General features: G+C 49.9%; 1 protein-coding gene across 1 annotated transcript; it reads right to left on the bottom strand.

Moving 5' to 3' along the window:
• Positions 1 to 68: 68 nt before the first annotated feature.
• Positions 69 to 11625, bottom strand: LOC122385932 (U3 small nucleolar ribonucleoprotein protein MPP10-like). Its single transcript, XM_043374623.1, has 9 exons — positions 11282 to 11625; positions 7569 to 7710; positions 4148 to 4782; positions 3846 to 3956; positions 3163 to 3481; positions 2471 to 2641; positions 2033 to 2141; positions 1409 to 1632; positions 69 to 328 (listed from the first exon to the last, which is right to left on the bottom strand). Exons 1-9 carry the CDS (start codon positions 11338 to 11340, stop codon positions 173 to 175), a joined length of 1926 nt encoding a protein of 641 aa, XP_043230558.1. The 5' UTR covers positions 11341 to 11625; the 3' UTR covers positions 69 to 172.
• Between the last annotated feature and the right edge of the window lie 243 nt (positions 11626 to 11868).

Here is an 11868-nt window from a genome sequence, read left to right as displayed (position 1 = left end):
AAACCAGACATTGCAAAACAAGACTTTGCAAAAAGACTTTACAAGGACTTTACATCCAAAAAAGTTGGTACCGGTATCAAATAACAATGTATTCAGCATGTTACACAGCATACATGATCAGCATGACGCACCCTCTCCCATCTGTCGGCCCGCCCGCGTGCTGCCGACACGGCTACAGCTTCATTCTGGCCACCTCCACCGAGGTGGCCTTCTTGCGCTTCTTCTTGGCCGGCGGCGCGCCGGTCACCTGGGCCGTCACCTGGTCCTGCAGCTGACTGAAGAAGGCCGACGACGACTTCAGAGCCTTCTTGCCCACCTTCTCGTCAGCCTGCGGACCAACGAATAATGAAATCAATAACAGTGATCACTGACTAGCGCAACGAACGGCTACAAATGACTAGCCAAGTATAGGCTGATAGATAAGGAGCGTGTCATGAACAGGAGAGTGGATTACAAAGGTGCCCTGTGGTAATGTGAAATAAACCTCAAAACGAGAAGCATCGAATTAACTGCACATCCAACGACAAGATGCCTTTGACAAAGCGAACGTCACAAAAATCTGTTTTAACCTATATCGAAGCAAAAACACATGAATTCCCAGTTCTAAACTTCTGAAAACTCGTAGCTTACTTGTAAGATCCGACAAAGGATGAACATAAAACGCAAATTGGGATGCCTTACAACCATAATGGACTATGACCATTCTTGACAACCGACAGATCCAGGATGAGCACATTCAGCCACGCTGGCAGGGCGCAATGTCATGGTGCGCTACTGCAATTCTTTGAACGGTTTCACCTGACATAAGCACGACAGATGCCTATCACCAATGGGAATAGACATCTGCTGAAAACTCCAAGTCAGCGGTCTACCTGGGCAGACGAATTTTCGCATAGTCATACATTCGAGAGGAAAATATTACACATTCAAAAAAAAAAGCACCGATAAACACCGAACATAGAGTACAAACAGGAGGAAACCACTTTGAAACTGAACTAGGCAAGGCTTCGTGCAGGCCGGCTTCGGAACACGGAAAGAATGCTGCCGTGCAAAGGCAAAAACTACTATGTGGGTCAGACTCTGAAGTCTGACCTCACAAAGTGTCTTCTTCTTCTTCTTCTTCTTCTTCTTTTTTTTTGTCTTTGGCTCGCACGGCAGAATGACTGGGCTTTCGGAAATGAACTGTATCTCTAGTCCCATTCTCCAATTCATAGCGGTACGCCACACCAGTCGGTGGTACGCTTCCAGTTAATTACATCGGTCTACCCCTTATACCTGGTTAGCGCTGATAGATTGTTTCCTTCTCCGCAACTGTACTCGGGGTATTATCTACTTCTGCTGCACTCAAACACAGGGCGGCTCCCCCAGTCAGGGGTACCGCTCCCGGCACTCAGCCCGTCCCACTCACCCGTATGACGTTGCCGCGCTTCTCGGCGCGCGCCAGCTGCGCCTCCGCCAGCCGTTTGGCGTCGCCGGCCGAGCGGCGCTGCGCCGGCTGAGTCGCCTGCTGGCGCTCCTTCTCCTCGCGGCCGCGCGCCTGCGCCGCCTGGCGCCGCTTCTTGCCGCGCCGCTCGCGCTTCTTGTCCGTGTCGGTGCGCTCCTCCTTGGCCAGCAGCTGGGAGCGACGCTTGTCTGCGGGCGGGGGGGGGGAAGACGGTCTGTCAGGGGGGGGGGCACAGCAGCTGACACGGTGCGTAATACTCGCTCAGATAAAACACATGCAGCGGTGGGGTAACACTTGTTCGCCTATCGCTGCACTGGGACGCAAGTCATTCAAGGGTCGAAAAGAAATACTATTATCGCGCTGCACCCTGAAGTCTGATTCATAGTTTCATCGAGGTCAATGGATTATGACTGAGGGGCCTTCTCCTTCGATGAGGATGCTTATTGGTTACGAGCTTTGGCGCCCAGACGGAAAAGGTCATCACAAGCTGCATCACAAGACTTCCATCTGCACATCCGTTATCAGTAAGGTGGGTTCCGACGGGTCGGCGCCCGTCAGTCAAATGGTAAAAACAGGGAAGTCGCTCACCCTTGATCTCCTCTGGAGCGAGCAGAGTGGCGTTGGAGGCGCCCAGCGGAGTCACCTCTTCCATGGCTATCGACGGCAGTTTGCTGATGATTCGCACCTCGGCCGACGACTGTCGAAGGGAGGACGTCGTCAGCGCACGGTCACACACTCAAACACTCGGCCGGATGCAAAGGGCAGAGGAAACAAGCGCTGGTGATGCTTGATGGCAATAAAGAACATTAAGTGTTTTCTCTTCCCGATGCATAGCTCCATTTTAGAGAAATTTCGACAAAAAACGCATGTTGAAATAAACCGAATTTTTAAAACAAATCCCGAAATCTACGACAGCAGCTGAGCCGTACACCTCCAGTCGTTGCCAGCAGGGAACTCGCTGGTGCGGCACTGGACGGCCAGTGATACCAGCCAGCCTGTGTGGCAGGGGATGGTCGGCAGTCTGACCTGTTTGGGGACGTAGTGGAAGTTGGTGAGCGTGTCCAGCTTCGCCGTGAGGTCGGCCATCAGCCGGCGGATCTCCTCGTGCTCCTTGGGCACGTCCTCGACCTCGTCGTGCGCCAGACCCAGGTCCACCTCGGGCTTCTTCTCGGCGTCGGCCTTCTGCTTCAGGTACTCCTGCGGCGGCGAGACGGTGTGCGGGGCGTCACCTATCGCGAACTCGATCGGTCTGATGGGTGTGCCCATTTCAACACCCCGGTCTCAACAAATGGCTTATGCTAGATGAATTTCCTAGATAAATGAAGTCAGTAGGACAGTAAGGAATCTCGACTTAAAAAATGTTATGCGGCAAAGACGCGGATGAAATGCCAGCTGCTGAAATGAAATGCCTGCAACAAACATGCCTATTGAAGCCCCATCCCCAACACCCAACAAACTTTACGTTCACCAGATATTTAACGCTTGTTTATTTTTAATGCAAAATAAAGGTAGCTAGAAAAAGGTTGGTAGAACGAAAACAATGGATGAGTTACATCGAGTTTGTAAAACGGACATCGGTTTCTATGCGATTATCTAAAGAAGTGTAAAATCATAGCGGCTCAGATTACAAAAGACGATCCATGCATACGTCATCTACCGACTCCCTGAGATTGGCAATACCCTGAAGCAGTGAGTTGCCGATTTCCCTTTGTCCGTACCTGTTCGTAGATCTGCGCCAGGCTGAGTTTGGACTTCTCCTGGTCGAGCAGCAGCTTCTTCTTGTACTGGTACGGGTCGGTGACGGGCTTCACTTTGCGCTCCACGTCATCCCAGGCCTTGTCCTTGATGCGCCGCAGGATGAGCCGCTCGATTTCGGCCGTCACCTGGGCGGTGGTGACGGGCGCGCGCCGTGTTTGCTCAAAGTCCACGTACTCCTCGAGCAGGGCGTTCTCGTGGCGGCCGGCGGCGGCCGTCTCTCCGCGCTGCTGCCAGCTCTTCTCGGCCAGGTTCTCCTCCTCAAGCTGCTCGATACGCGACCTAGCGAGCCGAGAGTCGGCATCACGGCCTGTCAAACTTGTTACATCGCTACCATCCATTCAGTTCGAGCTAGTTTATCATTATCGTTTGAAGCTGAAAAGACGTTTATAATAAACATAGCCTCAATGGATTAACAGGTGGTTGTAAGTCCACTAAACAGTACCTGGCCCATGGCCTGTTTGTCAATTAACCGCTACCAAAAATCGAACGTGCCAAAGCCAGATGGTATCAAAGCTACATTTAGCATAGCATGACCTCCCGCCAGTTGCCACTGCTGTGTTAATATAGCTACGTGGAACAAAACGCATGTATCTTTCCCAACCTGAATCAACTATCACCAAGTAATTGTACAGATGCCACTTACCTGAGCCTCTCTTGTCTGACTTCTAGACTCGATTTCAGCTCTGTCGACTTCTTTGTGCTTCCCAGAATGTCGGAAACGTCTTCCCCTTCACTATCCGAGGCCAGCAGATCTCTGTTGGACAAAAAAAGTTCAACAGCGCATACTCAGAATTGACTTTAAACCAAAAGACTGTATAGCACAAGAATCACAATGCAACACTGTAAACCAGAAGAATGTACTGGAATTTTTTTTTTAGTAATCTAAGACTCACATTATGTTATTTTTTACATCAAAGTAAAGCGATTTTCCATGTTCGTACTCACTTTTTGCCTTTATTTCCCTTTGCTGGGGCGTCGTCAGGTGGGTCGAAGAAGTCTGCGAACATGGCCATATCGTCGGCGCCGTCGTCGTCGCGCGGCCGGCGGGCGGCGCGCTCCTCGCCGGCCGTTTCGGTGAACAGGTCCAGGCCGCCCTGTTCGTCCTCATCGGGCCGGCGCAGCCGCTCCCGCTCGAACTGGCGGTCCTGCCTCTCCAGAAACTGCTCCAGCTCGCCCAGACGGAAGAACTGGTCGTCCACCACGGACCGGGCGGTGCGCGGCCGTTCGGGCAGCGCCTCGCCCTCGTCACCACTGGCCGCCGCCTCCTGGTCGCTCTCACCGTCACCTTCGCTGTCCCCCAAACTGTCCCCGTCCTCCGACTCTCCGTCTTCCCCACCATCCCCGTCCTCCACATCACTCCCATCACCGTCCCCGTCCTCCTCGCTCTCATCCATACCGTCCTCTCCGTCCTCACTGCCAGCGTCTACATCCGCCCCGTCTCGCTGCTGAGCGGGACTCGCCGCGTCTGTGGCATCTCCGACAGGCTGCACCGTCAGCGCCAGCTGCTCGCTGGCAGCCACCAGACGACTGACATCGCGTGACAGAGCTGGCCACTCGAGCTCGTTCAGCAACTCCAGCTCCTGGGAACACCAGACAGCCGCAGCGTCACCGACACAGCCCACCGAAACCCGCTGCCTTTGGAAGGGACAGCTTATGACAGAGTAATGAATGTGATTCTCAATAAAATCGATAAATTGTATGTTAGTTTGAATCCATATTAACCCGCGCCCCACTGGGGTCTGCGTATAACACGCCCTACTGGGGGGGGGGGGGGCTCTCCATAGCCCCCCCCTCTTAACTCCGAAACTACTGGGCCGAGCGTCAAAATTCAAACGGCGTCTGATAGCCCCGGAAAAACTGTCGAGCGAAACCTAATTTCATTTACCTCGAGGTCACCGATGACGTCACAGGTCAGGTCAAAGTAAAAATTATTAGCATTTTGGCTTGTTCACATTTTGGGCTCTGGCCGCCGTCTTACAAGTCAGATCAGGCTCATTTTTGGTTTCCACACTCGTGAACAGATGCTCTAGATACCTTGAGGGTACCAAACTTGTACTTTGATTTTCAGGTCAGGGTCAGGTCATCACAGGTCACGGAAATATTATATCATGCGTCGGTCACGTGACACATGTTTTATGGTCCATTTAGGCCATAAATTTCGAATCTGATATCGCCTGTGTCATTCGAGGTCATTTTGAGTCGAATTTAGCTTAGGTCAGGTCACTTTCAGGTCAAAAAAGGTCAAATTTTGAAGTTTAAATTTTCAACAAAAAAGGTGTCTATTGGAAGCAGTTTGAGCTCAGGAATACGGTGGTGCTATTTATATTGGTGTACGATGTCAAAAACGTACTGAAATTTGATTTGAAAAATTAATAATTGTGAATTTTTTGCAATAATGCGTATAGGTAACTTGGCCATTTTGGAAGATATTTAGCTAAAACTTGCAAGAGTTATAGTCATAAGCATGCGTTCTGTCACATTTATCCCGTTTTTTTTTCGAAAAGTCAAAAACTTTTTTGAAAAAAACATAAAAATATAAATTTTGAATATAATTACATCAAATTTTCGAAATTTTCAAAATTTTGAAAATCCGAGATAACAGTTTGATAGCGCAGTCAATTCTAAGTCCTTTCATGCAAAGAAATTGGATCTAGCTTAAAAACTGAGCTCTTGGGAGCGATTGCCGTGGTTCATTGTTTTGCGTCGAAATCGGCCGAAAATGACGTCACTCTGACGTAATTTCCGGCCGACCTATGGTAGCTACGAAGTTCAAATTTTGATACAAGGTGTCAAATTGATGCAGCCAAAGGTAATGAAAGTTTGGCGTCGATACGTCAAGTGGTTTGGAAGTTATTGCAGAAAAACGGGAGGGGGGCTATTAATAGCCCCCCCCCCCCCAGTGGGGCGCGAAACATGCACGCCATTGTACAATGCATCAATATGCAGTGCACAATAACTATTCAAGGGAAATTAGCCATAATCCTTACCTCTTTCATAAAATATATTTAAAGTTATCTTTCAGAAAAAGTAGGCCACTAAATACATACTGTTAACGCCAGACCCCTTGAGACCCTAATTTTTCGCGATAATTTTTTTAATGCGTGGATTAATTTCAACCATATTTAGGAAATAGCTGTTTCAAGACCTGCCGAAACTTTTTCTTCAAATACGTTTTGTTGTCACTTTAATATTTGTGGCACTTGTCATTGACTCGTAACGTTAACTGTTTTTCCATCCTGGATAGAGGCTTTCATACGTCATATGACATTAGGCTCCGCCCACGACTGCGGCACTGACCCATGCCCATCAGCGACCTCTGTACAAACGACACCCCTGCCATCTGTAAAGGACTATGAATTTCGCTGACGCTTCACGTGCTATGTATCAATTACAGCAGACGGTCAAGTAAATGTTAGGCTCTTGTTGACTTTCGTATATAGGACCAAGAGTACCATCACTCCTCAACCTACTACTCGCACATGCTTCGAACAAACGTTAAAGATTCCTAACAAACACGATTTTCGACGTAGGATATATGTTTGAAGAGCGAGCCTTATGATGTGAAGCGAAGGCAATTAACTAATTATTGCGTTGTTCGATGGTTGCATAGCGATGTACAAATCAGCAACTACTTGATGACATCCGACATCCCATTATCACATTATCTGCAACGCCATAGGCTTTATCAAATACACGTGAGTATTTCCTAACCTTATGTCAGGTATATGCCATCTGCCCTTCATTTGCAGCTTATGAAAAATAAAACAAATATCAGCGAACCTATCAGCATTGTACATTGTACAAGCAATACGCATTGAGCATTTATGGCTCCTCAGTCATCATGTCGCTCTTTGGGCACTGTCAGACAAGACGTTACGCACAACTCCGCCGGCTTTCGGCACCGCTCGACCGTCCCCGCTCCCCGCCACAGCGCGAGTGACCGCGCGCCGGCCCGAAACCGCCGCAGGCCAAGACCATAGAGGCGGGGCTTAGCTGTGACGTCATAACGTATCACAGACTGACTGGTGATAGCCTCTACACACCGGGTGAAAATCTTGCTCGAAATTTAACATTACGAGTCAATGAGAAGTGCCTGAAATATTGAAATGGCCACAAAATATTTAAATTGTAAAAATTTCGGCAGGTCTTGAAACGGCCATGTCCTGAGTTTGGTTGAAATTCTTCCACGCATTTAAAAATAATCGCGAAAAATTAGGGTCTCAAGGGGTCTGGCGTTAACAGTAGGTCTACATAACTGTCTGGCATGATATTCAATGTTTGCATCAGGACAACTTTAATGTAAATGTGATGTACTACATCAATTAAGGTCGATGCTTGCTTAATAGGTCCATTGTCTATCACATACCTGCCATATTTGTTCTTCATCAAAACCATCAATAATTAGTTCCTGGATTGGCAATTCAGCTTTGTTTTTCAAAGAATCTGCTGCGATGTCATACAGGCCCTTCGTAACCTTCTTGAATTCCTCCACAGCAGCAGCATCTGGTCTGAAATCAGGCAGGTGGCAGCGTCAGCCTTGACGACTTTTAACTTCAAAGATGACTGTGCTGGAACGAATCGCGCTTTCAGCAGAGATTATCATAAAAAGAAACACTTCACACACCACACATCTATTAGGTATCTCATGACTCATAAATAAATGAGCAATTGTTCCTACTTCCTAGAACCATTACATATTGACTCGTCACCCTATTCTCTTCCTAAAACACAAACAAACAAACAAACAAACAAACAAACAAACAAACAAACAAACAAACAAACAAACAAACAACAAACAAATCCGGTACGCATTATTCCGTCCGGGTAACGAAATAAGTTCGCGTTAATCTACGTTAACACGTTACTACCTACTAATTTCGGGATTAGCATTGTACTCCGTTTAGCATGTATGTATTGTTAGTTCATCGATATAGGTATACATATTTATTCATACATGAATTCATATACAGATTTACAATGGCCATTCAACACTACGCTACTCAAGTTTTCTTTCCAATTCTTTAAATACCCCAGCATCGTACCAGTTTGTACCTGCCTACGTTCCCGACCTCTGAACGATAATGTGATTGACCCCAGCCTAACGTTCCTCTCCGACCATCTGCCCCTACAGCTGAGCTACACGGCTGGACAGGGTCCGGTCGAAGCCCGGTGCCATGCTGCTGGGGGCTGCTGCGGCCTGCGACGGATGGCGGCTGTTGCTTCCGCTCCCTGAGGAGATGCCGTCCTTGTGGCGCACAGGGCGGCTACCCACGGTTGCAGCCCGATGGCTTCATTCTCGGGACGCGGCCCGTTGGATGTGCGACGACCGGCACCTTGCGACCGCTGCGGTGACCGGCAGCGGTGCCCCCTCTCCTGACTTGACAACGGACTACATCTTCGTGCTGCCATGGGGTGGCGCCACTGGTGGGACGAGCGCCACTGGTGGAGCAGGCGCCATCTCTGAGGCGGTACAGCCGACCGGCTGGCTAACGGCGTCGAGCGCCTGATGAATGCTGCGCTGAGCGGCGATACTGAGTCGCCGCTCTCGAACTGTCGACGTCCCACTGAGCTTGTTGGACATGACTACGGGGCAGCCGACTAGACTACATCCTCGGCCGCGGCCCGTTGGATGTGCGATGACCGGCACCTTGCGACCGCTGCGGTGACCGGCAGCGGTGCCCCCTCTCCTGACTTTACAACGGGCTACATCTTCATGCTGCCATGGGGTGGCGCCACTGGTCGGACGAGCGCCACTGGTGGAGCAGGCGCCATCTCTGAGGCGGTACAGCCGACCGGCTGGCTAACGGCGTCGAGCGCCTGATGAATGCTGCGCTGAGCGGCGGTACTGAGTCGCCGCTCTTGAACTGTCGAAGTCCCAGTGAGCTTGTTGGACATGACTACGGGGCAGCCGACTAGACTTCATTCTCGGCCGCGGCCCGTTGGATGTATGATGACCGGCACCTTGCGACCGCTGCGGTGAGCGGCAGCGGTGCCCCCTCTCCTGACTTGACAACGGGCTACATCTTCATGCTGCCATGGGGTGGCGCCACTGGTGGGACGAGCGCCACTGGTGGAGCAGGCGCCACCTCTGTGGCGCTTCTGCCGACCTTGGACCGGCGGGATGACGGCGTCGAACGCCCGATGACTGTATGCTGGACGGCGATACTGAGTCGCCGCTCTCTGGGCACCATCCCCATCGACCAAGGCCCGGCTGGTGCTTGGCGCCGGGTGCCGGATGGCCGCTGCGCTCGGCGGCGGTGCCGGGACGCCGCTCTCTGGAATGACCGCTGACTCGTCTTTTTGATCTCGTCTTTGTGTTACCGTCTGGTTAGGCACTGTCAAACTCCCCAATATAACCTTTAACACTAACTGTCCGTATTCTAACAAAACTAACATGTGAATCCTTTCCGACCAATCCCGTTTGACAGTGCCATAAATTATGAATTGTTCAATGTGTGATCCCAAATTATAATCAATAAACGGAAACGGAAACGGAAACATGGGGTACATGGGGAAAACGGCAGTTTTACTCAATCAGGCAGTCAGCAATAAAATAAATCTTTTGTAGTGTCAACACCAGCTCATTCAATGAAACCTAAGCCTACTTACGCTAAGCTAACGAGACTAGTAAAACTACGAGACAGCGGATCACCGGCCAACTACAGCATTTTTTGTCGCCAGGTTCCGGCACGACCCCGAGCCCAGCTTCTGTTCTTCACTCAATTCAATGTCCACTAGGACACACAGAAGACTGTTACTCATTTAGTTGAAAAAAGAATGAGCATTCTCATTAACTATGCATGCATGATTAGCAGTTTTCAAGTTCATTTCAGGTTCAGCTTTCATGTACCTAAGTCCGAGTCAGCATAATGATAAATCAAAATTTCACCAAGTGCATTCAGTTCACACCATACTGAAAAAATACACGTTATGCCGAATATGTCCGTCGTAGTGGCGGGATTGCGCCGAAAATTTCAGCGCACGTCAGGCGTAACTTCGCATGCGCCGAATTCAGCGCATGGCGGCGAACAATTTTTTCGGCACAGGGCGGTAGAATAAGTTTTTGGCGAAAGACGGTCACCGAATTTATCCGGTACGCTGGTCAGTCTAGCAGCAGATTCGCCCTGCGGGCGGCTCTGGAGAAGTTTCGGAACGAGACGTCCCCGCCCCAGTCGTCGCGTGCTCGAACTTGCGAGCCGCCCTGAGCCTACTCAGCGGAGGAGCGGCCGCCCAGGTGAGGCCTCAGCCCTCGGCATAGAGATAGGTATGGAAGACCTTGTTGAACATCGCCAAGCGTCGTTCGCGGACGACCTAGAGAAACAGGCGGCCGCCCTGCCCTCAAACGCCCGCTGGCTGACCAGGGCGGTTTGTCGTGTGGCCTCCCATCAATGGCACAACAACTGGTCCGAGGCCCTATTCAAGCCACTCCTCGGGAACACGCGGTCACTCCCTATGCCCAGAGAGGATGCCGTTTTGGTGCACCAGATGAGAGCAGGCCACTGGTGGGGGCCGCTCGCTCCAATACGTGCACCGAACCGGCTGTCTCCACTCCGTGGCATGCCAGCGGTGCCCAAACAAGCGGTGCCCAGCGGCGGTCTCAGGTCTGCACCATGAGCCGAAAAGAGGCTGGTGTCCCGGAGAACGTGCTGCTCTACTGTGCGGCCCTCGCTGGCTCCCACCAGCCTCGAACACATCGCTCCGACAATTTTTGTGGCTCTGGAACTTACGGTTCTGGCTTTGTTTCACGGCATGACGCTTGAGTGCGCTAAGAGTATTGAGGCATTGGGTTTCCGTGGAAATAAAAAAACTCATTCGGACGTTCAAACATGGGAGAGCATACAAGGCACAGGAACACTCGATCTGGTTGATATAACCTTGATCTGATCAGTAAATGTGCACTTGTGTTTTATATAAAAATGGCTTAATTTTTGCACAAATACGTACCCAATTTTCGACACAAATCACGCAGAAATTTCAGTGCAAAATCGCTTTGCACCAAATTTCAGTGCAAGAGGATCCCATGGGCGTATGGTGTAGTGTGTGGATGTTTTCCAGTCTGGCACTCACACAGATACTCACCGAAGAAAATTTTCAGGTTTCTTGGTCAGATGTGAAAAATCTTTGAGCAGCTTCTCCATTTCCTGATTAAAATCCTTCCGAATCAAGGTTGAGGTGATTAATGTTTTAACTCATTACGAAGTAAGAAAACTGAAACAAGCATTCAATTCATTATCTTGTCTACTATCTTCGCTGTATCCAGGCTTTGTCACAATGGGAAATAATGCTGTTGTCTTTTTGGTATTTTGGCAAGCAAAATAATGGACTATGCGCGGTGCAATAAAGAGTGCCTATATCGATATATTGCAATCAAAGCCGTAGCAATTTGGGTAATTTGGACGCAATATACCAGTGCTGCCAGATGGGGAAGGCTGTAATCCTCCAGATCAGTTACAAAAATCCTCCAGATTCCTCCAAATCCTATTGGTATATATAGAAAGGCGGTCTTGGACGCTGCGAGGGGCTATACCCCCCAAAAAAGTTTCCCCAAATTCTCAAAACTCATCGGATTTCGAATCCTTTCGCACTGCTGTGTTTTCGTTTTATCCTCCAAAAAAAAAAACGAAAATTTTCGTCGATATCGGGTGCTGCAGGGCGGGCCGGGGGCA

This window comes from Amphibalanus amphitrite, unplaced genomic scaffold, assembly GCF_019059575.1.
Source record: "Amphibalanus amphitrite isolate SeventyFive unplaced genomic scaffold, NRLGWU_Aamphi_draft 000235F_arrow, whole genome shotgun sequence".
NCBI lineage: Eukaryota > Metazoa > Arthropoda > Thecostraca > Balanomorpha > Balanidae > Amphibalanus > Amphibalanus amphitrite.
The sequence above is the reverse complement of the archived record's forward strand: the minus strand, read 5'-3'. Positions and strand labels throughout refer to the sequence as shown.